This window comes from Drosophila bipectinata, chromosome 2R (genome assembly GCF_030179905.1).
Source record: "Drosophila bipectinata strain 14024-0381.07 chromosome 2R, DbipHiC1v2, whole genome shotgun sequence".
NCBI classification, from domain to species: domain Eukaryota; kingdom Metazoa; phylum Arthropoda; class Insecta; order Diptera; family Drosophilidae; genus Drosophila; species Drosophila bipectinata.
The window spans coordinates 14,779,786-14,802,689 of record NC_091737.1 but is presented as its reverse complement, the minus strand read 5'-3'; the positions used below and the strand labels follow the sequence as shown (position 1 = coordinate 14,802,689).

The window sequence follows — 22,904 nt, the reverse complement described above, 5'->3', positions numbered from 1 at the left end:
GAGTATCTCAAAGCTATTCGCTCACTGTGGCTGTGCTGTGGGGCTACCGCTGCCTCGGTCGACGTCGCTGCCTCCCTCCTCTGCTGCCGCTCGGTGGCGTTCGGTGAAACAAAAACAACTCAAGCGATTCCGATTCCTCAAGGCCTACTATTTAGGCCAAAAAATAATGTACCACAGCAACTACATCAGCAGCAACAGCAACAGCAGGCAGCAGCAGGCAGCACCAGCAGGCAGCACCAACTCGTTTCTTACAGAAATGTAAACGTTCTAATTGAGTTCTCATTTATGGCCCGCTACACTGTGCAACTAAGTACTTGTTGTTATTGTTGTTATTGCTGTATTTGCCATTGCGGCGGTTGTTGCAATGCCTAAAACCATCGGAAAATGTTTTTATCCGGCTAACACAACCATTTTCAAATTGGAAACAAGTTTACTGAACCCTGCCGAGTGCTCGCTAAGTTGGCTTTTCCACCAAGAGCACTGACACTCGATGTCTAATTGAAAAACACTTGTCTTTTTTGGTTGCAAGCTAAGTTTAAGACTTGCAGTAGAAGCAACAGTCCATAATACTCCAAAAGCCTATGTATAAATGCCAATAAAAGGGCATCCGTAATAGCATCTGATTTTTCAGAATCATTACCAAAATCATTGGTCTATATTTCTTCAAAACGGCTACCGACCAACCAGAACGTTACGGTTTGAAAGTCTGGCGGCTCGAGGTGCCGTGTAAGTCAAAAATAACCTCGTTAAAGAGGTAAAAAAAGAACTTACAGGTGAGAGAAAAACCTGTTTTACATTTTATTCTCACCGCCAAGATAACACTAAAGTTAAGAATATTTCACTGGCCTAATATAGATCATATAATTTTAAATAACTTCGACATACTATTCGCCGTCACATTCGGCACGTTCCAATTTTCTCTTCAAGTCGTAGTTCCTCTTGTGAAATCGCGTTTTCATAGTGTGGAACGCCGCCTTTATATCCTTAATATAATCTGTCTGGGTGTATCCACTGGTTTTTTGGATTTCTAAATTTGAGAAAAGTACTACGTTTAGCTATTGAAGAAAAATAAAGGTAAATACGCCTTGAAAACTTACCGAAAATTGTTCTGTTTATGTTTTTAAACTTTTTAAACGACTCCTTATTGCATACCCCGTCATAGTTGAAAGCTATCAGGATTTCGTAGTCAAAGAGCTTTGACCAATTCTTCTTCAGAGGCTCTACTTGGCCGTTTGGCCTCAAAATGCGTTTCATCATTAAAGCCTGCAATATAGGTTTGCTTTGATAACAAGTTAGGGAAAATGTTTGAAAAACCTACGTATATATTATCCTTGTGGGCCAATTCGGCGTCAAGGTTGTGCAGCTCCGTGGCATCTGTCAGCGGAAAGTAGTCCGACTCGTACTCTGATGGATCAACGCGTTGCTTCATTTTTGAAACCTGGTTTAGCAATGAAAGGATCTCGTCCTGATTTGCTAGGATCTCATGGAGTTTTGCCTGCAACTCCCTAACGTTGTGCTCCAAGAAATCGTCACCGGTAGAATGCAATGGATCGTTCATGTTTAGAAACTCTGACACGTCGACGTTTGCCATCGTGTCCTGCAGGAAGTATAAGCTCATATTTTATCTAATGACATTTCCTTAAAATCCAAATATTTTGTTTTAAAAGGCTACGGAAAAACAAACCTAATGTTTTTGTTGACACTAGAGATGTGTGGTAACGAGGCGCTTAAGCCGATAAATATCGAAGTGTAAATGTGTTTTGAAATTAATTTTATTTATTTACATAAACAGTATTAATATTTATTTTCAGTAAGATAATTGGTACTTATACTGACAGGAATGCTACATTTTAATATTTTTATTAATTAAGACATTTAAAATATTACTTCCGATAATCGAGAGAAGACAGGGTGATTCGCTACAAAAATAACAATCGTAGGATGTTCCATTTTTTCAACACTGATCAAATATTCCATATTTTTTCAACACTGCTAATAAGAGCATTTGAGGTACTGTGTGTGGCTCTGGTTAAAAAATTTGTTTACACCACTAAATCCCGTGATCGACATCTAGTTTTTGTGTAAAAATGTGCCTAAAGTGCCTCTGTACTAATGTGTAGTGTTTTTTTGATGGTCGTCATTCGTTTGACAGCGAAAAAATCTGTTGAAAATTCAATAGTCGGCCGCTGTCTGGAGCGGCAGTGTCGCCGTCAATATAATTGCTAGGTCCCTTGATTTACATAAGAGTGAGAGAGTCAGCTAGTGTAGTGATTGCAGAAATGGCGTCGAGTATGTGCACATGGCCAAGAACAGACTGTGATTATAGGTTGCGGATTAGAAACGTTTTGAAAGTGCTTGCCATTGTGTGAATTCGAAATACATTTAGGTCCCAAAATCGGTCAGTGATTAATCTCCATTAACTGAAGGACATACACTCCGTTCTTTGGCAAAGTGTACACCATTTTGTCCGGTTTTCCATTCCTCTTTGTGCGCTTCATTCGTTTCGGCCCTCGCATTTAGTGTTGCCAAGTTCTCAAAAGCGTGGCTAGTGATGTGAGCAGGCGGAATCCTATTGGAAATTAAGGGTTTTCCCAAAAGTGGCTTAACTATATCCGCTGACATTATCCAAGACACATGACCACATTTACTTGTCCAAGGTAGTCATCGAAAATAATGGTTAATTCGCAAAGTTCTCTTATGTCTAGCACCTGGCAACACTAAGTCTCCGGCGTTGCGGGTGCGAACGAGACGCTTGTATGTCAATTGCAGAAGAGCGAGCACAAAAGCGAAAGCGGAAAACCGAAGCGAAGAGGCCAAGGAGTTTATAAACCAATTTTTGTGTATGCCAGGTCTTTTAATTCCCATTGCAATTGTTATAATTTTTTTGAATATGCCCCGAGAGCGGTCAAGTCAGGAAATCCCATTACATTTAGTCATAGCCCTTGACAGACGTGCGAACCTTGGAGGATGAGTGTATGCGGTACAAAGCATGTGCATGTGTGCGCGCGGGTTAAAGTGTGTGCTTGTATGAATAATGTATGGAAAGGCGTTATTCACGAGAAAAAAAAATTGATAAAAGTGTTTTGACAACAAATTTGAGTGATTCAGAATGCAATTGGTATCGGGGTCGACTCACTTTGCCACCCTCCCTTCCCCTCTGACCCACCCCCGATGGAAATCGGCTTGATGCGCCTCGGTCACGTACCCCGGCGCCACCCCTGTGCCCCGGACTTACCTGTTTTGCCAATACACACGCCGCTATCACTTTGCACCCCCCCTTGCCAGCCCGCTTGCATTAATTTTGTTATTTCTGAACGGTCGCTTTGTTTGTGCGTGTGCCGCTCTCTGCTGGCCCTCTGGCCCGCCTCTCGCGCCGCCTGCACTGGTGTGCGTGTTTGTTCACGTTCTTTCATTCTCTTTTATTAAATGTACATTGAACTCTCATCTTGCCAGCTTTTCTTTTGTGGCGCTCTTCGGCCACTTGTTTTAGCAATATCCACAGATAAAATCTGTCTGGGTTTTAGGAAAAGTCCGTGGGACTCTCGCAACCACCCCAGTAACTTATGTTCGGTTTCAAGTTCTACTAAGTTCGTTACTCAAAGTGAAAAGTAAGCTAACCAAATAGTGTTCAGCTTTCATTCCTCTCTCGTAACCCAGTCAGCAGAGCATTAGAAATTATCAGTCAGAGTGTTACTATTTATCTAAGCCAGGTTCTGATTTCATTTTGCCTCCCATTATTTTCTTCTAGATTGTATATACAGTGTACATAGAGATGAGCACACAAACTCGTTCAGGCGGCGGAGGCGGAGGCGGCGGCCATAGTCGCAACCAGAAAAAGTCAAATGCCAGCAACTCCGGCGGAGGAGGGCCCGGGTCTGGGCACGATTCAGTCTCACATGCCGCAGCAGCTGGTAAGAAAGGCGGCCAGGATGCCAGCAAGACAGACAAACCAGAGAAGGCCCAGCCAAAGGCCACCACCGAACAGCTGCGCATTGCCCAGATCACCAACAGCACCATAGAGGATCCGCAGATCTTCGAGAAGGTTACCCTTCTATTGACCATGACCCAACGTTCCGAAGAAGAGGTCTGCTGCGCCCTCAATGAGTGCGACTACGACCTTGAAGCAGCTGCTAATTTCTTGATCGAGGAGCTACCCCAGGTCAGTACCACAGGTCTTAATATTCTTGCAGCTATCCAGTGCTTACTCACAATTACTTGCAGGGTGCTTTTGCCAAGTACGAGAAAAAGCGCAAGAACAAGGCTGCAGCTACGGGTGAGGGCGGCGCCGGCGACGGAGACTGGGCTGATGGCAATGGGAATGCGGACAAGCGTGAAAAGTCGCGCAACCGTAGCTCAAATCGTGGAGGAGGACGTGGCTCCACCGACAGTCGAGGCTGTAAGTCATTCCACCTATTCTTATAAGCTTCTGAAAAAGATATTATCATTGAAATAGTTCTAAGGTTCTTTAATATTTAAAGTTCTATCAAATACTAATTAAGATTTTTCGTTTAATTACAGGGCGCGGAAGAGAGACCCGTGAGAACGAGCGCAATCAGCGCGAATCTCGTGAGCCCCGAGCTGGTGGTGATCGTGGCGAGGATCGCATCAATGACAATTACCGCGGACAGCGCAACGGCGGAGGTCGCAACGGCCCCGGTGGCGGAGGACGCGGTGGTGGTTTCGTCTCACGCTCCGGCCGCGGTGGTGGACGCATGGGCGGACGAGGTGGTGGTCCACGCGGCGATCGCGGCACTGGTGGAGCTGGCTACGGTCCTGGCCGCAGCGGAAATGCCAACGATGATCACCACGAGGTCGAGCTGTGGGACAACACCATCGCTCAGAATGCCGAGAAACAGCAGCAAGCCCATGACGATGCCTGGGGAGATTGGAATAACGAGGAGTATGAGGGCTCGCTGAAGGACAGCAAGGTGTTCACCACCAGCAACCTGGGCACGCAGACTGCAGCCAGCGTTGTGAGCGCTGGAGCAGGCAACACCACGGAGTTGGCAGCGCCGCCAGGTCTCGAACACCATTTGGTGCAGCAGGGATCTCATTTGGACGACGGCCCAAGCAGTGGACCAGCGGCTGTTACGCCGCCAGCAACGCTTACCGGCTCGGCGGCCACGCCGCTGCTGCAGTACAGCGCAGCTGTTAGCAATCCACCGCCCCAGCTGCAGTCGCAGTCACAGGGCAGCACACAATCCGGAAATGGATCTGGTGCTGGTACAGCTGCCAGCGGCGGTGCCGGCAGCACTGCAACTTCGTTTGGATCCGCCGCCCCCGACACATTCTCAAGCGCCGCTTCGGCAGCCGCTACGTTGGTGCAACAAGCTCAGCAGCAGCAGCAACTCCAGCAGCAGCAGACGACGCCCATCAAGCCGTCGGCTACGCTGTCGGCGGAGCAATCTCAGTATTTCAACTCGCTGTCCAGCCAGGGTGCTAGTCCCGGAACCGCAGCGGTGCCGCCGTCATCGGCGAGCTATCCGCAGAATCCGGTGGCAGCTTATTCGCAAACGAGCTCCAGCGGGAATCTTAGTCAGTATGCAACGTACGCACACGCTTTCACTTCGGGAACGGGGACGACCAGCGAGCAGGGCCAGCAACAGCCACAGGTGCGAAGGGCTCGCGTCAAGCTGCCGCCTCCCTCGAAGATTCCCGCCAGCGCCGTGGAAATGCCTGGAGACAATGCGCTCAACAACATTGGCTATCTGGACGTGCAGTTCGGCGCTCTGGACTTTGGCACGGACGATAGCTTCGAGGCCCTGCCCGAGAAGATCAGCTCCGGCGTTAGCTTTGACGGCCAGCAGCAGCAGGCGGACGACTACCAGAGCAAGTCCCAGCAGCAACAGCAGTCGACCCTGTCCTCGAGTCTGCAGAGCTCGCAAATTGTAAGTAATCGAATCTATCTAGGACAAGTTATAAGTCTCGGTTTGCAAGTCATATTGTCTTTTCGTGTCCTTTAGGGCGACGCCTTGACGGCAGCAGCCTATGCGAGCCGGTCGACGACGCAGCAGCAGCAGCAGGGCGGCAGCTCGGCAGTTAATGTCGGAACGAACGCCCTGGACCAGCTCACCAAGAGCGATCCCTATGGCCAGACGGCTAGCGCTGGAAGTGCCTACCAAAATGCGTATCAAAGCACCGGAGCGGCCAAAGGGGCAAGTGGGTATCCCACGGCAGCACCTGGCTTCGCCAGCTCTAGCTACGCGAACGTGCAGAGCTCGGTGGCCAGCAGCTACCAACAGCAGGGCTACGGATATCAGCCGAGCGGTGTTAACTCGTACCAGCAACAGGGTAGCACGGGAGCGCAGAGTGGCTCCGGCGTGAGTGGCGGTACGGGAGCGGTAATCATTCCGGCGGGTGGCAGCAGCAGCCAAAACAGCACCAGGTGAGATCCCAGCCACCTATGAAAAATGCTTAAATGTTTCATGTTTCTTGTATGCGAATTAAGTCTAACATCTTGCACCCCTCTTGTCACCCAACTGGAATATAATATTCATCTCTTGTTATCGTTCTCTTTTCTTCTAACACGTTACGTTCAATGCTCGCTCATGCCCTAAAACCAATCCAAATGACAACTAAATCCGACTTGCCACCGCACTCCGCACTTAACAGCGGCAATGCGAGCTCTGCCTACCTCACATCCGGCTACTCGACACCACAAAGTGCTTACCAGTCCAGTCAGAGTGTCTATGGCAACACCGGGCTGTCAAACAGCAGCGGGTAAGTACTGTTTCTTGTTTCCCCATCCCCATTCCCTCCCGAATCTCTGGAGGGCAAATCCTTGCGGGAACGTAGTCCACTAAGCCTAATTGCGGAATTCTTGACCGTTCAGGTTTGCTAGCAGCGCAAGCAACGCGTCGTCACAGTACGCCAACTTTAGTGCCAGCGCCAAGCTCAAGGATGCGACAACGACCAGCGGTGCCACGCACTACGACAGGTAAGATCGATACTCAGTGCCCAGCATGCTGCTCCTCCTCCGCCCTCATTCCGTTACTACTAACGCATGCCCAGACAGGAGCCACTTGAGAGGCAGTTAAAAATTGGCATCTATTAATCTTTCAGTGTCTCCACCAGCAGCGGCGTAAGCAGCAGCAGCGGTAGCACTGGCAACGGTGCGACGGGAGCAGTGAGCGGACAAACAGGTGCTAACCAGGCGGCCGTTTCAAACAGTAAGTTGTTCTTACTGAGATTCCTTCGAGAAACTCATTACTTTGATGACCAGAAAGGATTTAGTTCTAACATTGGCTTGCTTTTCAGATAATGTGAGCGGCAGCAGCTCGGCCAGCAACGTGACGACGGGCGGTTCGAGCGGTGTCAGCCAGAGCGGCGTAAGTAGCGCCGGCGGCGTTGGCGTCGGCGTGGCCGGTGGCAGCGTCAGCGGTAGCTCCAGTGCTACCAACGTCGGTGTGAGTGTGAACAACAACAACAACAGCAGCAGCAGCAACGCCGGCTCTGTGGGAGCAGCGGCTGCCGTCGCCGCCGCCGCCGCCCAGACAGCTGCGGGAACCACCGCTGCAGTGCTGGCATCGCTGACCAGCAAGAACAGCAGCAGTAGCAGCAGCAGCGGTGGAAGCGGCAGTGTCGCCACGACGACGGGCAGCGCCGGCGGTGCAGGCACAGTTTCGGGATCGGGAACGGGCACTGGCAGCGTTGGCGCGTCGAGTGCTGGTGGTGCTGGTAGTGGTGGTGGCAGCGGCAGCGGCAGCGGCTTGGTGCCCACCAACATCCAAATGGTTAGTCAATATATTCAGACTGGATTGCCATACTATCAGCAACCAGTGTATTCCTACGAGGAATTACAAATGATGCAACAGAGAGTGCAACATGTGGTGAGTTCATGGAGAAAAGAAAAGCAAATACTCGTACCAAACCAACATCTACAAATGCAACAAAAATACGACCAATCAATCAATCAATCGAATCGAATCTAATCAATTCAATCAGTAATCGTATCCGTATCGAAATAAATATCCTCCCATAATAATGTTCGCTACAATGTTCGCTAATTCGCATAAATCAGTCTAAATTTTATTAACGCATTCGCTAACGATAACGATACCGACAACGACAACGACAACCGCAACCGCTCAGCGCATCCCAGATCGTCTCCCGCTGCTCTCTCAGGCAGGCGCTGGATCCAGATTCAGATTCAGATTCAGATCCAGATTCGGATTCAATATTAAATGCGAATCCTGGCTCGTTGACGTTGCGGCCTACCATTTCTAACCGTTTCTCAGCGTGCATTGTATATAGATAACATTCTCGCGATGGTCTGTGACCGAGTCTATCAATAACACCCGCCATCTCTGTGTGATTGTGATTGTCTGAATATAAGTTCACACCTTCTCTTGCCATTCTTGCCATTCCACCCTGCACCCATCCATCCGCTACCGACTTCATCCATACTCCAACAATGTTATATATCCTTGTGTATTGCTTATCCTCCTCCAGGCTCTGCTTTAAGTTCTAAATTAACCTTAACTACTCTTTTGTTTGGTTATCAGGAATGCAAACCTTCAAAACACGTCAATCAAATCAGCGTTTGCACTCCTGATAGGCAACCCTCTTCTCCCTCTGCCATCCTAATCCCCAGATTTGTTTCATTCCCCCCCATCAAACTAATCTCACATCCAACATTTCCACTCATATATGTGTTCTTCATTTCATTGCCTTTGAATGAAGCAGAAGCTTTACCGGATTTTGTACATTTTTGTGGTGGTTCTCGTTAACCAAAGATCTGGCAAAGCTCCGCCTCTTAATTTCACAGCCATCGCAACCACAAGCGCTGCTCCCTTGCCGGCAACTCAACATTCTCTTCTTTACAGCAAGGATACTACGATCTGAACTACCCGCCAGCCAGCCTGGGCGCCGGTCGGGACAACCTTGGCTCCGTGGCCTACTCGGCAATGACTGACGGACGCTTTGCCCGCACAGACAATAACTCCAGTCCGGTAGGCAATGTAAGTGTCCATTCCTTCGCCACCAAGGAAGCACGATTAATTGGTTTTGTGTTCAGCAGGTTTCCAACACAATGTCTCAACAGGCGGGCTCCAGTGCGCCCATGCTGAATGTTCCTTATGCCTATTTCTACGGCGGTAATGTGATGCCTGGTAGTTTCCAATATGGCACCCCGGCTATTTATCCAGTAAGTACCCTGCTGATCAACTTGAAACATATTTCTAATCTCTCTCCCTGTACTTGGAACCAATAGCAACAGATACAGACGGCAAATACTGCCTCCAGCGGACAGTTCCCGAAGCCGTCGTACAGCGCGGGCTACGGATCGACTAGCTACGACACCCTCTCGCAGACCACACAGGACTACGGCAAGGGCGGCTACTCGTCGAACGTCAACCAGCAGAACAAGACGCAGACAGTATCCAACCAGTCGCAGGCCGGCACGGGATCCGACTTGACCTCGTCCATGTACGGCAAGGGTCATGTTGCGCTGAACAAAGTGAACGTAAGTATGATCGTGCATGTCGTGCAGAACTGAACAAACATTTTGCTAGAGTTTTTTGAATGATTTGGCGCACTTGTTACATTATTATTTATATGCATCTACCCTTCCATTTACAGTCATACGACAAGCAGAGTTTCCACTCAGGCACACCGCCGCCATTCAATATGGCCAACACACAAACGGCTGGTGGCACCTCGGCCCAGCCTTACGGCATGTACCTGCCGATGCCAGCGGCCGGACACCACAACATGATCCATCAACCCATTCATCAGGTAGAGTCTGAATTACACCCGCAGGTTGTTGTAGGCAGAATAAGGGAGGCGGAGAACCGGGTCCATGTCCATGCTACCGCAACACAAGTGACATTTCGGCAGATATGGCACAATAACAACAACACCCACACCCACATCGATGATGATGATGATTATAATGATGAGCAGAGTCTGTATCAGAATCCGGTACTGGATCAGGATCAGGGTGCCGCCTCTCAAGAGGACAACTTCGAGCAGAATGTCCCCAACTATGTTAAGGACGACGTCAGCGGCATTTCCTTCTTTGCCGACTGACCAGAGGCCTAGGGCAATCATCATCTCCACCCCAAAAGAGCATAAATTTCAGTTATATACCACATTAGTAGCTCGCAACAATCGGCACGACCACCACTACCACCATCTATGCATTTGGCCTTTTATACAGTTTATTTTTGTCTCCACATATATCCACGCCTAACACCCAAATCCTGGCTGCACTTCCCCATTTACCTTGGTTTGTTACTTTGCAGCTTAAGGGCTTGTTATGTAAAAAAAATATGGCATGGATTTGTAATATTTGTAAACAGAAACCACACTCACTGTAAAAGTCTAACACGAAGCTAACTTTTTGTACCAAATAATGCTGTTCACTAACCCATAACCCACTAGAAGCCGGAAAATTATGCACCACCCTCACCCAAAAAAAAGACTAAAGTATTGTTTGTGTTAACCATTAAAGACATTTTTTTTTTTATTTTTACACCTGAAAGCCACACTAATAATTAAACATCATGCATTTTTCATGCTATTTGGAGATTGTGTTTCAAAAACCATCTGCATTTAAACGAGAGTAGACTTCTTTTGAGGTTTGAAGAGAAAAATTATAGTAGCGACTGGTAGACTGATAGAGATTTGTAAAATGCATGAAAATGTTCTATTGTTTGACTTTCTTTATAATTTCTTTTGATTTTTTTATGGGACAACAATTAGATGGACGGCAGGATTCATAGCTCATCCCGCCGGGTAAGTTCCTTTGTTGTAATCACACGTAAGAGTTGCCTTATTCTTTGGTGAATTGTTTTTCTTAACCCAAGCACGCATGCTACCTACACGTAACCTTCGATCTCATTAATTGTATCCACATGTTCATTTAGTCACTAGTTGCATGAGTTCCTCATCCATAGAGGTGGCATCGAAAGAGAAGGAATCCGCAGCATCATCATTCATGAGCCTTTAATACTTACTACTTGCCGTGTACATAATACATAATCAGCGACTATATAATATATATACATACATATATAATTGCGTGTGTGCTCTATATGTTAACCCACATTTTGTGTATGGATGGCCGAGTGGAACCGTGAGAGGCGATCTGTTCTGCTGGCAGAAGGCAGCATCAAAAGATTAAAAATGTCTTTATAGTCGTACTGATTTCCGTTTCAATCCGATTGCAGGACTCGAACAGTGCCGGACAGCGACAGCAGTCAAGCAGCCAGTCCAAGTCGGCTGGAAAGCAGGGCTACTCTCCCTCGTACTGGACCGGCCAGAACTAGCTTTTGGAGCACACGATCTGGCGGCCCCTGCAGATTGCCCGCGCCAGCGAGTTCTACAGCCTACGCAGCATCAACTCTAGCACCACAACCACCACGCCTATTCACCACATCTATAGCCGGTGCGGCAGCCATCCAAGAACGCTGCCCATCACACACACCACCACCACGATAGTAAATGCGGTGGCGGCAACCGGATCCCTGGATGCCACACCGTCACCATCATCATCATCAGCAGCAGAAGCAATAGTAACGACCACATCGGCGGCGGCCACTCCCAGCCATTTGTTGATGCTCGTAAAGGATACACCGCAACAACAGAAACTGCATCCACAGCATGCCCCACAACAAAAACCACACCCCCTCCACATTGCCGACGGGGCGGGGAGCGAGAATTCCTCGCCAGCTTCGGAGGAGGATTATCTAATATACGAAGATAAGCGATCATACTTTACTTAATAAGAAACGTTTTTACTACGAACGCACTGTAAAGGCGCCGCCCAGCAGCGTCCTGACCACGCCTCCCCTCCCCCTCACACATACGAACACAAGAACAGACACACACACACACACAGCATAGAGAGGTTTCAGGTGGTTTTCAGGAAGGAAACTTCCCCAATCCACACCAATAGACACTCTCCAACAATAAAACAAAGTAAAACATACAGCAACATCCGCATAAATATACCAAGTACCATTTTCACATTGCATACAAATAAATTTACAAAGATAAAGAGTAACAATTATTAATTATTAAAGGCGTAAAACGATTTAACAGATTAAGAGCGTAAGAATGAAACCGGAAATAGCAACAGTAAATTAAAAGAATACAAGTATATATTAAAAGGAAACAAAACCACAAACATAACGTGAATGAGAAAAAACAAAACAAACAAAATTAATTATTGTAATCGGTTTAAACTTATATGTATAATTATAACCTTAATATTTAAACTAAATACAAAAAAGAAGATACGATTAAATCCAAACAAATGCAAAAAAAAGAAACCAAAATGATTGTAGTTTTATTTTAACCTTGGGAGAACCTATTTTATTAATTAAAAAAAAAAAAACAGCAGTTTAGGCATATATAAAATTTTTTTTTAATTCGGAATATACTATTTAAATATAATGCTACATGTACACAATGAGAAACGAGTAACGGCAGCTACTGGCTGTGCAGCAGCTTGTTGAAATCAGCGTAGGACGACTCCAGGTCGAAGAGGAACTGACGGACCTGACTCTCGCTCAGCTCGTCGGAGGCCTGCATCTCGTTGAGAGTGCCCAGCCACTTCTCAACCTTCAACTTGGCGTCAAAGTCCTCGGGAATGAGCGAAAGACGGATCATGTTGTCGGCCAGATCCTTGACATCCGGCTGCAGGGCGTCCATTGTGTTGATCTGCAAGCGAAGCTTGTCCATGATAGTGATAAAAAGCGACACGATCTCGGCAATGCACTTGGAGGTGTTGCCCTTGTCGTCTCGGATGGTAATGGGTCTGTCCTCTTTGATTCGTTCCAGCGCTGCTGGGCAGTCCAGGCGGAACTTTTTCACAAAGGACTCCACTGTGGGGAACTCATCACACTGCACCTGCTTGAAGGCCACCTTGTACTGCACCAGGTACTTGGAGCAGGCTGCCGTGTATTCCTGCGGCGTAATACAATCCCTGATGTAGGCCTTCTCCAGTTGCTGGATTGTGTTCGTGATAGCGTACAGATCAGCCATGTTGTCGTACTTCTCGCGTTCCCGCGCGTTGCGAAAGAGCTTCACCTCCTCGTACAGCTCAGCGCTATTCTCCTGCATCTTGTAGTTTAATAAAACTTCTTTGTATAAAAATAAAAACGAAAATGTTTTCACAACGATTCCTATGACGAATTCGTCTATCGATAATATAGTGATGACACAGAGCCTTCGATTTTACAAGCCCAGTGTTGGTAAGGAATCCCAGTTTAACGGTAGCTATTTTTCAAATCCACATCTTGCCCGCAACAATGTTTAATCTCTATTATAATCTTTTCTCAACAAAAACCTTATCGCAGTTATAGGGCTTTGCATTTTTGGTAGTCAATAAAGATTATAACTTTATCTGATTGATCCGACATAGGTTAACTTTCCGCATTATGATAAGGAAGTTATTGAATTAAAACAGGAGGTATTCATTGATTAGAACACCCCCCTGGCCCAGAGGGAAAATTCATTAAATCAGGGACACAAAACGCCAATACACGTTCAATTAATTTGACAGTTTATGGCCCCGGAATATCAGCATATCAACCTTATCGGTACCGTTGACCGCAGCCCAGCAGAGTGCACCAAGTTCAGTTATTACCCACCCAGTTAGCAAGTCGTTCTCAATCGGCACAGACCTGGTCAAAACGAACGCGTAACATTCGTTGTGGTTATCCGGATTTAGCAAAGCGAACTGCTCTTTTAATCATTTACGAAAAGATTTGTGACTCAGTTATTTAGGACATATATTGTACAGGATATATTCCAATGGGCAGAACAAATCCACAAGATAAAGTAAGTACCAGATGTGACAAATTTGGGATGTTTAATAAATATTTTACAATAAATATAGGCTTACGTATTTCTATAGTAAATAAGCTTGGCGTCTAAGCGAGAAGCATGTTCGACCATAAAGTTATACTAAAATATATATCCTGTATGCGACACACTTGAATACCGTAGCAAAATGCGTGGCTGTATCAAATCAGTCCCCTAAAATGGCACCGCTTGTTCAACAAGCTTGTAGCCATGGCCGGAATAGCTACGCGGCGGGTAAATAACAAACAGTCCCAGCTGCAACAGGGACAATAGGCAGCCCAGAAAGTTTGGTATCTGAAATTGAGCAAATATTTGCCACCGTTAGTAATTAGCCAGTCTGATGGCGTGGGAATTAGGCACCTGGATAAACGAATCCGATATCAGTATGCCGTAGATTAGCCACTGCAGGCTGACCAAAAAGGACGTGGCAATCAGGGGCAGTGGCAGGCTCTCTGAGTTCTTGGCCCGAATGACATGCAGTAGGCTGGCGAGCGGGGCGGCGAAGAAGCACACGGTTACAACACAACAAACGATTCCTGAAAACAATTTTCATATATTATGATTTATGAGCCTTATGAATGATTTATTTTTTTACCCGTCACGTGTATCATCTGTTCCCGCTTATCTTCCAGTCCATTGGTGTACCAGATGACCGAAATCAGTACGGTCAGCGCAAAGCCAAACTGTTTTATAAAGGCACGTTTGTTCACGGTGAACACATAGTATACCAGCGTGTAGATCAGAAACAGCGTTGAGCCAATTATGTTGACCAAGACAATGCTCTGCTCGTTCGTTAAAACCCCGTAGCGCAGCCAAAAGCTACAGCTGTTTAAATAAAATAAAAAAGTTGTTGTTTAAGCGGTTTCAGTAAATGCCAACCAGGCAGGAGGATCCTTTTGGAAATTTTAGCCTTGAAATAAAGTTTCTACTAAGCATGGATAACCGAGGGTACATATGTCAACCAAGTTTGCTAATATCTGCAACACATGTTGAAGGGCTTTATCATTCTACTATTTATCAGAAGTCGCAAGCCCAACACCCCACCAAGACCAATTCAAACTTATCTTGGGAGAAGTGTCACGTCGGCAGTTTGTACTTACGATAAAAAGCCGCATACGAATGGAACTCCAGATGAGTCGCCGGTGCTCTTCTTTTGGATGTACTTTCGGCAAATCATACTATTAACAAAAATGTTCAAAATTTAATTTACCGGACCAGATCAGTTTTGGGAGTACTTACGCGCCAGACAGGAACTGGAAGACGGTGCTTATCACCGCCGTCGTTGACAGCAGGGAATCGTAGGCCACCGTCGACATAGCGCTTTCTTAGTTCCTAGTACCTATTCTAAAGTATAATTAACTAACGGTGGTAAATAAATACGCTTCTTAATACGACGTCAACAAAAATTGAACAGCTGGCGATGCACGTAGTGGTGCCACAACGACACTCGATATGTATCGATAAGTTTATTGCGTGCGCGGTAGGTTTGAAAGCTGAGAGAAAGAAGAGAGAGCTTTCTAGCGCCAAAAATTTACCGGCAAATAAAAATACCTCGTTATTTCTCGAAAGTATTTTCAATTTCTTTTCACATTATTAATCTGCAGATTTAAATGCTAAACTAAAGTGTTTTTCATTCACACTTAAATTAATGATTTATTTAATAAGAAGACTCGTTTTAGTACAAGGTATCTTAAGGTCGGGTGACTCGACCATACTTAAGGAGAGCTTTTTCCCATAGCAGCGAGCGCCAACCGTGCTCTTGGCTCCAACACATTTCGGTCCCCACACATTTCGGCGTGCACTGCTGGCGGTGCGCATTGTTTTTACTCAGTTTTTATTCTAAAATTGTTGAATCGGAAATGTAAGAATTAGCATTTTAGTACTGATTACTAAGACCGGAATTGTGTTATACAACACTGCTTAAACGATCGCCGGCATCCGAATCCGAATTCGGTTAATGGTTTCAAGTTGTTAACACGCACAGTGCCTTAAAAGTGTTCTGACATTATTGTTAGTACGTGCAAAGTTCAGCTAAGCATACGCTCCATAAATATGGCCAGCAAAAGTCACCAGGCGGAGGCCCAGCAGTTGTACCCCCAACCAACAAGAGTGGAACTGCTAGCAGTTCAAACGGAAAGCAACCAGGTGAGGCGAGAGCGTTAAAGATCACCCAACTCAACCACCCAACCCAACCAGTCTTGATGCTATTGTTCTTGTCCAGCTGTATCGGCATGCACATTTTCTTTGTTTTGATTTGACGCAGTTTCTCTTTCTTCTCGGATGCTGTTTTTCTGAATTTTATCTTTTATTTTACTGCCAAGAGTGTGTCTGGTGTACGCATTTTATTTTTATTTTCCTCTCTGCTATTTATTTTTGTTTATATATGCACAAGTTTTTTATGTTAAATATATACTTAGAAATGCTACTCTGTGCGACATTGGGTGCGACAGTATTTACATACAGTCCCGATCACAAATATAATGGCGTGCCCTAACAGTAGCCATAATTTATATCTAAAGAAATTCCCTTTATGAATCATCGATTCAGTCCAGTTTTATATATACTTTTTTCAGTATTCAAGTTTAGGGTTTATATCTTTATTGCTTATACTGTGGAAATAGTCTGATAAGATAAGTCAGCTAGTTGAATATTTAGCCAAATAAATGGATAAATAAATATATATGATTCTTGCTTTATAATATTTGTATTGTTTTGATGATTCTATTAAAAATCGTCGAATTTTGTTCCTCACTGTACTCAAGAGCTATAGAATGTTTTAGTTCCTCTACATATTTTTGGCAAACAAACCGATCTCATTGGGTTTACTATCAGCTGAATTTTTCGGTCAAAAGCTTATCAGCTTTAAAGAGACACCGCCTGAGGGCGTTTAAAGATAAGACCAATCCAACTAAGTAATCTCTTAGTTAATAAATAGTTTAAAATACTTAATCGCAGCTGACCCACACTGCCCCTGAAAACGAAATGGAAAGTTTTGACCCTGTGTCAAGATTCGCCATAATTAGCGCCAATTATTCAGATTCATTCTAAAAGTTGCGATAATCCAGCCCCCAAACGAATCAAAATGTGACGCACTCAACTGTAAACAGAGTCCAACTTTCGAAACACGCAGAAAGCAAATGATTTTTGAAATACAAACTGTTAATTACGCTTTAAATGCCTACTTTTTAGAAACCAAAATGGACCTATCTCTTGTTACTGGTGTCCCTGGCAACGACATTTGGCGGAGCAGTGTCGACGGGCTACTGCATAGGCGTTATCAACGCCCCCTCCAAGGTGAGAATCAGCGATTCGGCGCTAAGATTGTCGATCGATTTCGGTTAAATAATCCGGACGCCTCTGCCCTTATCTTTACAGCTGATGAAGGTCTGGTGCAATCAGACCCTGCACGACACCTATGGCAGCAACCTGAGCGAGAGCGGCTTGGATCTGTTGTGGTCGTGCGTGGTTTCTGTGTTCCTGGTCGGTGGCGCCATCGGCTCGCTGGGCGGTGCCGGAGCAGCCAATAAGTTTGGCCGGTAAGTTATTAATCAAGGCGATAAGCTCAGTCGAGTGCTTCTAATCCGCAAGCTAATTCGCATATCTTGGAAACCACTAAATTTTATAGTACTTTCCGTTTGGTTTATCATCATTTATAAATCATTTTAAACGTTTAGAATTTAAAAGAAAATTTTAATACTAAGATGACATTACACTACTACCTTGCAGGAAAGCATGTTTCCTCATTTGTGGCGCCTTGTTCACCATTGGAGCCGTGCTCTTCTTTTTCTGCCGCGCCGCAGGCTCAGTGGAGATGCTGATCATTGGCCGTTTCATCGTGGGCCTGGCCTCTGGCCTCGTCACCGCCACCCTGCCCATGTACCTGTCCGAAGTGGCTCCCATGGCGCTGCGTGGTACTCTGGGTGTGTTCTGTGCCGTTGGCGTCACAGGTGGAGTGGTCGTGGGTCAAGTGTGCAGTCTAGGCGATGCCTTTGGAACTGAGGATCTCTGGCACTATGCTCTGACCGCGTACATGGGTCTCATCCTGATTTGCTATCTGCCATCGTACCTGTATCCCGAGAGCCCGAAATTCTTGTACATCGTCAAGGGTAACCATGCGGCGGCCAGGCGGGAGCTGCAGCGCCTGAGGGGTGAGAATTCCGAGGACTTGATTGCCCAGGAGATTGCCGAGATGGAGGCGGAGGCCAATGCCAAAGTGCAGACGAGCAGCTTCTGCGATGTTCTTCGCGATCCGCGTCTGACTCTTCCTCTGATCATTGTCTGCTGCTTCCATGGAGGTCAGCAGCTCTCAGGAATCAATGCGGTTGGTATAGACTTTTATGTTTTTAAATGGAATTTTAATGATGTTTTGTTTTTTAGATATTCTACTACTCGGTGTCCATCTTCGAGAAGGCTGGTCTGTCCACAGTGAACGCCCAATGGGCTAATTTGGGTGCTGGTTGCCTGAACTTGTGCATCTCCTTGTTGGGACCCTGGCTAATGGCTTATTGCAAGAGACGCACCCTGATGATGTTCTCCTGCGCCCTCTGCTCTGTCTTCCTGTTCACCATCGCCTTTGTATTGTACTATATTGTAAGTCCTAAAGGGATTCTGTAGTGTACCCCCTCTTACTAAGATTATTTCTTCCTTCAGGACTTTGTCAGCTGGTTCGCCATTGCCTGCATCTTCTGCATCATGGGCTACATATTCTTCTACCAGTTCGGGCTGGGCCCCATCCCCTACTTTATTGGAGCAGGTAATTGGAAGTCGCGTGACTATTATTTATACGCATTCTTTGGGCTCCAGTGCTCGTGACTGGCCCAGCTGATCAAGTTTCGGCGAAGTGGGTCTGCAACTGGACCCGATATAGAATGGGGTTCATTGGCACGCCGTCTCCAGACAGACTGTCGTATTGCTGACGCAATATAATTGGACGATTGGCTCTATTTATATCACACAAACTAACTTTGATTATGCTTTTCAATTTGCAGAACTTTTCGAAGTGGCCCCCCGCTCCGTGGCCATGTCGATGGGCAGTCTGTCCTCGTGGACGTGCAATTTCATAATTGGCATCTCGTTCCCCAGCCTGCAGAACGCCTGGGGCGCCTTTGTCTTCCTGCCATTCTCCATTACCTGTGTGCTGCTCTGCCTGCTAACGAAATTCTATCTGCCGGAAACCCACGGACGAGATCCGTCCGAGGTGGCGCCCCTCGTATCGAAGGGCTTCCGCTCGAAGGTCAAATAGGACCTGGGCTCCTCTTACAATTAGATTTAAGTAATTGCCAATGTGAGGCGGGCATCTTACCTCGTCCAAAAGTGTGCCTTTCTCGACAATAAGCCGAGGGCAAGTTGTAATTTCTTTTTTAGTTTGTAAGTGCTTTTTGTATAAATCCAATAAATGATAAAATGAAAGTATTTTTAAGGCGGGACACCCTGTAAGAGAGCTTTGAGAACTCTGTTCTATTATCACGCCTGCACAAGTTCAATTAAAAAGCCTTTTGGGGGACAAAGCGGCAACTAATACTCGGTTAATTAGATTTATTGTTGTAGACACTAGGTCTCAGAATAGATGATACTTCCCTGAATGCTCTTTCCATTGAAATGCCTTCAAGACACAATTAATAAATAAACTATGGTATGCTATAAAAAGCTTTATTGTTATATGACTGATGGATAAGAAATATTTTTAAGATGTTTTCCATTTTAAATCTTATGTTTTTTTGCACAACTTTAGAAGAGTATAAAAGCGAAGAAGTAACCCCAACGCAAACAAGCGCTCCCCGTGTCAATGATAAGAAAACAAGCACTCGACAGACAAATACGTTAATTTTATCTACGCCGGGTTCTGGGCTGTAAACGTAGTATGTGGCTGCTTCTCCTCATGTAACTAGAGAGTGTGTATGTGATTGATATATTTACGGCTCTTTGATGAATCACTGACTTGTTTGATGGCCCTCTGTTTTTACGGCTGGATGCGAATCACTTTCGGTTTGGCTCTTGGCTCGACAGCATCGTCGATCCCATCGATTCCACCATGGTTGTCGTTATGGTAATATTTCTGCTCTCGACGCACGTTTTTTTCGCAATCACTTTCTCGCTCGGACTCCAAAACAAGTTTGTTGCTTAAGTCTTTTGTTTTTATCGAGAAATTCGTGGTAATTGTGTGTCTTCCTGTGCTATCGTTGCAGCATGTGAATCCGGGTAGAAGCAATGGTTGGACGCCGCTCCTCCTACTTGTGTGTCTAACAGTTACGCTGGGCACAACGATTCCCGTGGGTTACTTCTTCGGCGTCCTCAACGCCCCGGCCGAGATTATCAAGAAATGGTGCCAGGACATCCTGGCCAGTGAGTACGACACTATCGTCACGAGTGGCCAGTTGGACATCCTCTGGACTAGTATAGTGTCCATCTACCTGATCGGTGGCATATGCGGATCCTGCTTCAGTGCTTTGTGCAGCGACAAATATGGCCGGTAATGGATGCCTGACTTTCTAAATTATTTAAAAATATTTCTTATCAGAAGCCTCTCAAACCCCCAGCAAGGGCTGTCTCTTGATAAGCTGTGTGATTCTGGTGATCTCTGGCATTCTGTTCAACTGGTGCCGTGCCGCCAAATCCCTGGAGATGATAATGGTGGGCCGCTTCCTAGGCGGCATAGCTTCCGCTTTAATCTTCACTGCCCAGCCCATGTATCTCCTGGAGGCCGCTCCTTCGGAACTGAGCGGCAGCGTTGGCGTCTTCACCTGCATTGGAGTGACGGGTGGCATATTGCTGGCTCAAGTCTTCACCTTGTCCCATTTACTGGGTAACGAGCGGCTATGGCCATACGCTCTGAGTGCCTACTCCTTGCTGGTGATGGCATCGATGGTGCTCATTTGGTGGTTCCCGGAGAGTCCTCGCTGGCTTTACCTCCAGAAAGGGGACACGTCAGGCAGTGAGAATGCTCTGCGTCGTCTGAGGGGTAACGATGCCGAGGAGGAAGTGCAGCGGGAACTGCAGGAGCTGAAAGCCACGCTGGAGGCCAAGGACACCAACAAAGCCAGTTCCCTATGTTGTGTTCTAAAGAACAGGGAGCTGTGGATGCCTCTCATACTGGTGTGCTCCTTCCAGGCCACTCAACAACTCAGTGGAATCAACGCGGTAAACTATATGACTTTTATCTTTGGGATGTGACTTTAACATCCTTTTTTTCTTGCAGATCTTTTTCTACTCCCTGGCGATCCTGACGGATGCTGGGTTCTCCTCGGGAGCAGCCACTTGGTTGAATCTGGGAATAGGTGGCTTCAATCTGTGCACCTCGCTCCTGGGACCCTTCCTCATACGGCGTTACCCCCGTCGTCCTCTGATGATGCTTTCGTGCTCCGTTTGTGGAATTTCCCTGTTTGCCATGTCCTTTGGCCTCTTTTACCTAAGTTCCTCAGGCAGTACGGTGTTGACCTATTTCTGTGCCGGCTTCATCCTGACCTTCATTCTGGGCTTTCAGCTTGGTCTGGGCCCTATAGCGTACTTTATTGGATCTGGTAAGTATAAGAATTATTCTTATTATATGAAAATTATTAACACATCTGTTACAGAGCTTTTAGAGGATCAGCCTCGTCCTGTGGCCATGTCAATGGGCAGTCTCTTTTCCTGGATTGGTAATTTCCTGGTTGGGATGTGCTTTCCCCTACTCCAGAGTGTCTGGAGCTCCTTTGCCTTTATTCCGTGCATGTGTGTGTGCTTCTACTGCCTATTCCTCACGTGGCGATATCTACCGGAAACCCGAGGACGAGATCCAAAGGACGTAAAGCCTCTAATGAGCCAAGGATTCGCCTCGAAGTTGAAGTAAATTTTTTCAATTTATAATGTCAAAATAAAGTTAATAAAATATTAACGAAAATTATTCTAAAAAAGGTTTGCATTTAACTTTTAATAACTTTTTTTTTAATATCATTTTAGATGTTATAAATAATTTTTATTCAAAATTAACCAATTTTCTGCGTTAACTGTTTGAGTTTAACGGTGGTCTTCCTAAAAATATAAACAGAATTTTCAACGCTGTTTGCGTAGCCATTTAAAGCTTATTCTTATCAAGGAAAAAACACACAAGTAATTTATTATTTTTAAATTATGAAAACACTCACTGTGGCAGTTCCAGATAAAATTCTTTAAGTCCCATTTATTAATGCCGATTAACCCAGTTTATTTTCAAAAGTATTTTATTTTTAAACATGGAGATACAAATATACGAATCGTTTCAGGAATACCTTCAGTGGCGGATTTAACAGGTGGGCAAAGGCGCGCTTGCCCACTGGGCCCCCCTCCCGACGAAGGGCTATCAGGGCCCCCCGAGCTGAAAGTTACACCTTCGATTTCTTTTCCACAAATTTGCCTCAAAATCTGGGAACAAAATATTTTTAAGATATTTTGTCAAATGTTCTGGGCTGTCCCCTTCAAAATGTGCAAAATGCATGGGGAGCCCCATATGACCCACTGCGAAGGCCATATCTTAGGAAATATTCATCCGATTCTTGAACGGAATACCTTTAACGATTTGTGGATCGATTCTCCATAAATCTGCATCAAAATCTGGGAACAAAATATTTTTAAGATTTTTTGTCAAATTTTCTGGGCTGTCCCCTTCAAAATGTGCAGAATGCATGGGGAGCCCCATATGACCCACTGCGAAGGCCATATCTTAGGAAATATTCATCCGATTCTTGAACGGAATACCTTAAACGATTTGTGGATCGATTCTTCATAAATCTGCATCAAAATCTGGGAACAAAATATTTTTAAGATTTTTTGTCAAATTTTCTGGGCTGTCCCCTTCAAAATGTGCAAAATGCATGGGGAGCCCCATATGACCCACTGCGAAGGCCATATCTTAGGAAATATTCATCCGATTCTTGAACGGAATACCTTAAACGATTTGTGGATCGATTCTTCATAAATCTGCATCAAAATCTGGGAACAAAATATTTTTAAGATATTTAGTCAAATTTTCTGGGCTGTCTCCTTCAAAATGTGCAAAATGCATGGGGAACCCCATATGACCCACTGCGAAGGCCATATCTTAGGAAATATTCATCCGATTCTTGAATGGAATACCTTTA

At 45.7% G+C, this 22,904-nt stretch overlaps 6 protein-coding genes across 17 annotated transcripts; 3 read left to right on the top strand and 3 right to left on the bottom strand.

Moving 5' to 3' along the window:
* Nucleotides 1-774: 774 nt before the first annotated feature.
* LOC138926122 (uncharacterized) lies at nucleotides 775-1,825 on the bottom strand. 2 transcript variants are annotated; one of them, XM_070278924.1, is made up of 4 exons: nucleotides 1,685-1,825; nucleotides 1,319-1,597; nucleotides 1,098-1,263; nucleotides 775-1,027 (listed from the first exon to the last, which is right to left on the bottom strand). In XM_070278924.1, the coding sequence occupies exons 2-4, from the start codon at nucleotides 1,589-1,591 to the stop codon at nucleotides 885-887; spliced, it is 582 nt and encodes a 193-aa protein (XP_070135025.1). In that variant the 5' UTR covers nucleotides 1,592-1,597; nucleotides 1,685-1,825; the 3' UTR covers nucleotides 775-884. The 2 variants fall into 2 exon arrangements, with proteins under 2 accessions (XP_070135025.1, XP_070135024.1); XM_070278923.1 differs by having other exon boundaries at nucleotides 1,319-1,721.
* Nucleotides 1,826-1,972: 147 nt separating this feature from the next.
* Nucleotides 1,973-12,281, top strand: lig (ubiquitin-associated protein-like lingerer). Of its 10 annotated transcripts, none has more exons than XM_017232255.3 (15): nucleotides 1,973-2,010; nucleotides 3,749-4,159; nucleotides 4,222-4,396; nucleotides 4,519-5,888; nucleotides 5,964-6,385; nucleotides 6,613-6,720; nucleotides 6,833-6,937; nucleotides 7,078-7,169; nucleotides 7,258-7,829; nucleotides 8,826-8,960; nucleotides 9,017-9,145; nucleotides 9,212-9,463; nucleotides 9,580-9,735; nucleotides 10,705-10,737; nucleotides 11,172-12,281. In XM_017232255.3, exons 2-15 carry the CDS (start codon nucleotides 3,773-3,775, stop codon nucleotides 11,268-11,270), a joined length of 4,035 nt encoding a protein of 1,344 aa, XP_017087744.2. In that variant the 5' UTR covers nucleotides 1,973-2,010; nucleotides 3,749-3,772; the 3' UTR covers nucleotides 11,271-12,281. The 10 variants fall into 10 exon arrangements, with proteins under 10 accessions (XP_017087744.2, XP_017087743.2, XP_017087747.2 ...); XM_017232254.3 differs by having other exon boundaries at nucleotides 7,075-7,169; XM_017232258.3 differs by having other exon boundaries at nucleotides 7,063-7,169; nucleotides 7,258-7,733.
* A 65-nt stretch (nucleotides 12,282-12,346) lies between these two features.
* Nucleotides 12,347-13,159, bottom strand: Vps28 (vacuolar protein sorting 28). Its single transcript, XM_017232263.3, has one exon. It carries the CDS (start codon nucleotides 13,066-13,068, stop codon nucleotides 12,436-12,438), a length of 633 nt encoding a protein of 210 aa, XP_017087752.1. The 5' UTR covers nucleotides 13,069-13,159; the 3' UTR covers nucleotides 12,347-12,435.
* Nucleotides 13,160-13,604: 445 nt separating this feature from the next.
* sut1 (sugar transporter 1) lies at nucleotides 13,605-19,224 on the top strand. Of its 2 annotated transcripts, none has more exons than XM_070278279.1 (7): nucleotides 13,605-13,788; nucleotides 17,002-17,106; nucleotides 17,188-17,348; nucleotides 17,539-18,133; nucleotides 18,190-18,402; nucleotides 18,463-18,565; nucleotides 18,801-19,224. In XM_070278279.1, exons 1-7 carry the CDS (start codon nucleotides 13,762-13,764, stop codon nucleotides 19,052-19,054), a joined length of 1,458 nt encoding a protein of 485 aa, XP_070134380.1. In that variant the 5' UTR covers nucleotides 13,605-13,761; the 3' UTR covers nucleotides 19,055-19,224. The 2 variants fall into 2 exon arrangements, with proteins under 2 accessions (XP_070134380.1, XP_017087757.1); XM_017232268.3 differs by lacking the exon at nucleotides 13,605-13,788 and adding an exon at nucleotides 15,579-15,957.
* Nucleotides 13,794-15,239, bottom strand: slv (sugar transporter SWEET1). The gene is made up of 5 exons (XM_017232277.3): nucleotides 15,052-15,239; nucleotides 14,913-14,990; nucleotides 14,408-14,637; nucleotides 14,173-14,348; nucleotides 13,794-14,106 (listed from the first exon to the last, which is right to left on the bottom strand). Exons 1-5 carry the CDS (start codon nucleotides 15,126-15,128, stop codon nucleotides 13,987-13,989), a joined length of 681 nt encoding a protein of 226 aa, XP_017087766.2. The 5' UTR covers nucleotides 15,129-15,239; the 3' UTR covers nucleotides 13,794-13,986.
* Nucleotides 19,225-19,609: 385 nt separating the features above from the next.
* Nucleotides 19,610-21,637, top strand: sut2 (sugar transporter 2). The gene is made up of 5 exons (XM_017232226.3): nucleotides 19,610-19,858; nucleotides 19,998-20,281; nucleotides 20,349-20,949; nucleotides 21,008-21,329; nucleotides 21,384-21,637. Exons 1-5 carry the CDS (start codon nucleotides 19,844-19,846, stop codon nucleotides 21,635-21,637), a joined length of 1,476 nt encoding a protein of 491 aa, XP_017087715.2. The 5' UTR covers nucleotides 19,610-19,843.
* Nucleotides 21,638-22,904: the final 1,267 nt, after the last annotated feature.

Bases quoted from the DNA above. Each gene is read 5' to 3' on its own strand.
- LOC138926122 (XM_070278923.1), bottom strand. From the start codon at position 1,618: ATGAGCTTATACTTCCTGCAGGACACGATGGCAAACGTCGACGTGTCA. The intron at 1,264-1,318 runs GTAGGTTTTTCA...CCTATATTGCAG, and splicing joins CCCACAAGGATAATATATAC to GCTTTAATGATGAAACGCAT. The intron at 1,028-1,097 runs GTAAGTTTTCAA...TCTCAAATTTAG, and splicing joins CATAAACAGAACAATTTTCG to AAATCCAAAAAACCAGTGGA.
- lig (XM_017232252.3), top strand. From the start codon at position 3,773: ATGAGCACACAAACTCGTTCAGGCGGCGGAGGCGGAGGCGGCGGCCAT. The intron at 6,721-6,832 runs GTAAGTACTGTT...TTGACCGTTCAG, and splicing joins GGGCTGTCAAACAGCAGCGG to GTTTGCTAGCAGCGCAAGCA. The intron at 9,464-9,579 runs GTAAGTATGATC...TTCCATTTACAG, and splicing joins TTGCGCTGAACAAAGTGAAC to TCATACGACAAGCAGAGTTT.
- Vps28 (XM_017232263.3), bottom strand. From the start codon at position 13,068: ATGCAGGAGAATAGCGCTGAGCTGTACGAGGAGGTGAAGCTCTTTCGC.
- slv (XM_017232277.3), bottom strand. From the start codon at position 15,128: ATGTCGACGGTGGCCTACGATTCCCTGCTGTCAACGACGGCGGTGATA. The intron at 14,991-15,051 runs GTAAGTACTCCC...TTTTGTTAATAG, and splicing joins TTCCAGTTCCTGTCTGGCGC to TATGATTTGCCGAAAGTACA. The intron at 14,638-14,912 runs GTAAGTACAAAC...TTATTTAAACAG, and splicing joins TTCGTATGCGGCTTTTTATC to CTGTAGCTTTTGGCTGCGCT.
- sut1 (XM_017232268.3), top strand. From the start codon at position 15,865: ATGGCCAGCAAAAGTCACCAGGCGGAGGCCCAGCAGTTGTACCCCCAA. The intron at 15,958-17,001 runs GTGAGGCGAGAG...CCTACTTTTTAG, and splicing joins TTCAAACGGAAAGCAACCAG to AAACCAAAATGGACCTATCT. The intron at 18,566-18,800 runs GTAATTGGAAGT...TTCAATTTGCAG, and splicing joins CCCCTACTTTATTGGAGCAG to AACTTTTCGAAGTGGCCCCC.
- sut2 (XM_017232226.3), top strand. The intron at 20,950-21,007 runs GTAAACTATATG...TTTTTCTTGCAG, and splicing joins AACTCAGTGGAATCAACGCG to ATCTTTTTCTACTCCCTGGC. The intron at 21,330-21,383 runs GTAAGTATAAGA...CATCTGTTACAG, and splicing joins AGCGTACTTTATTGGATCTG to AGCTTTTAGAGGATCAGCCT.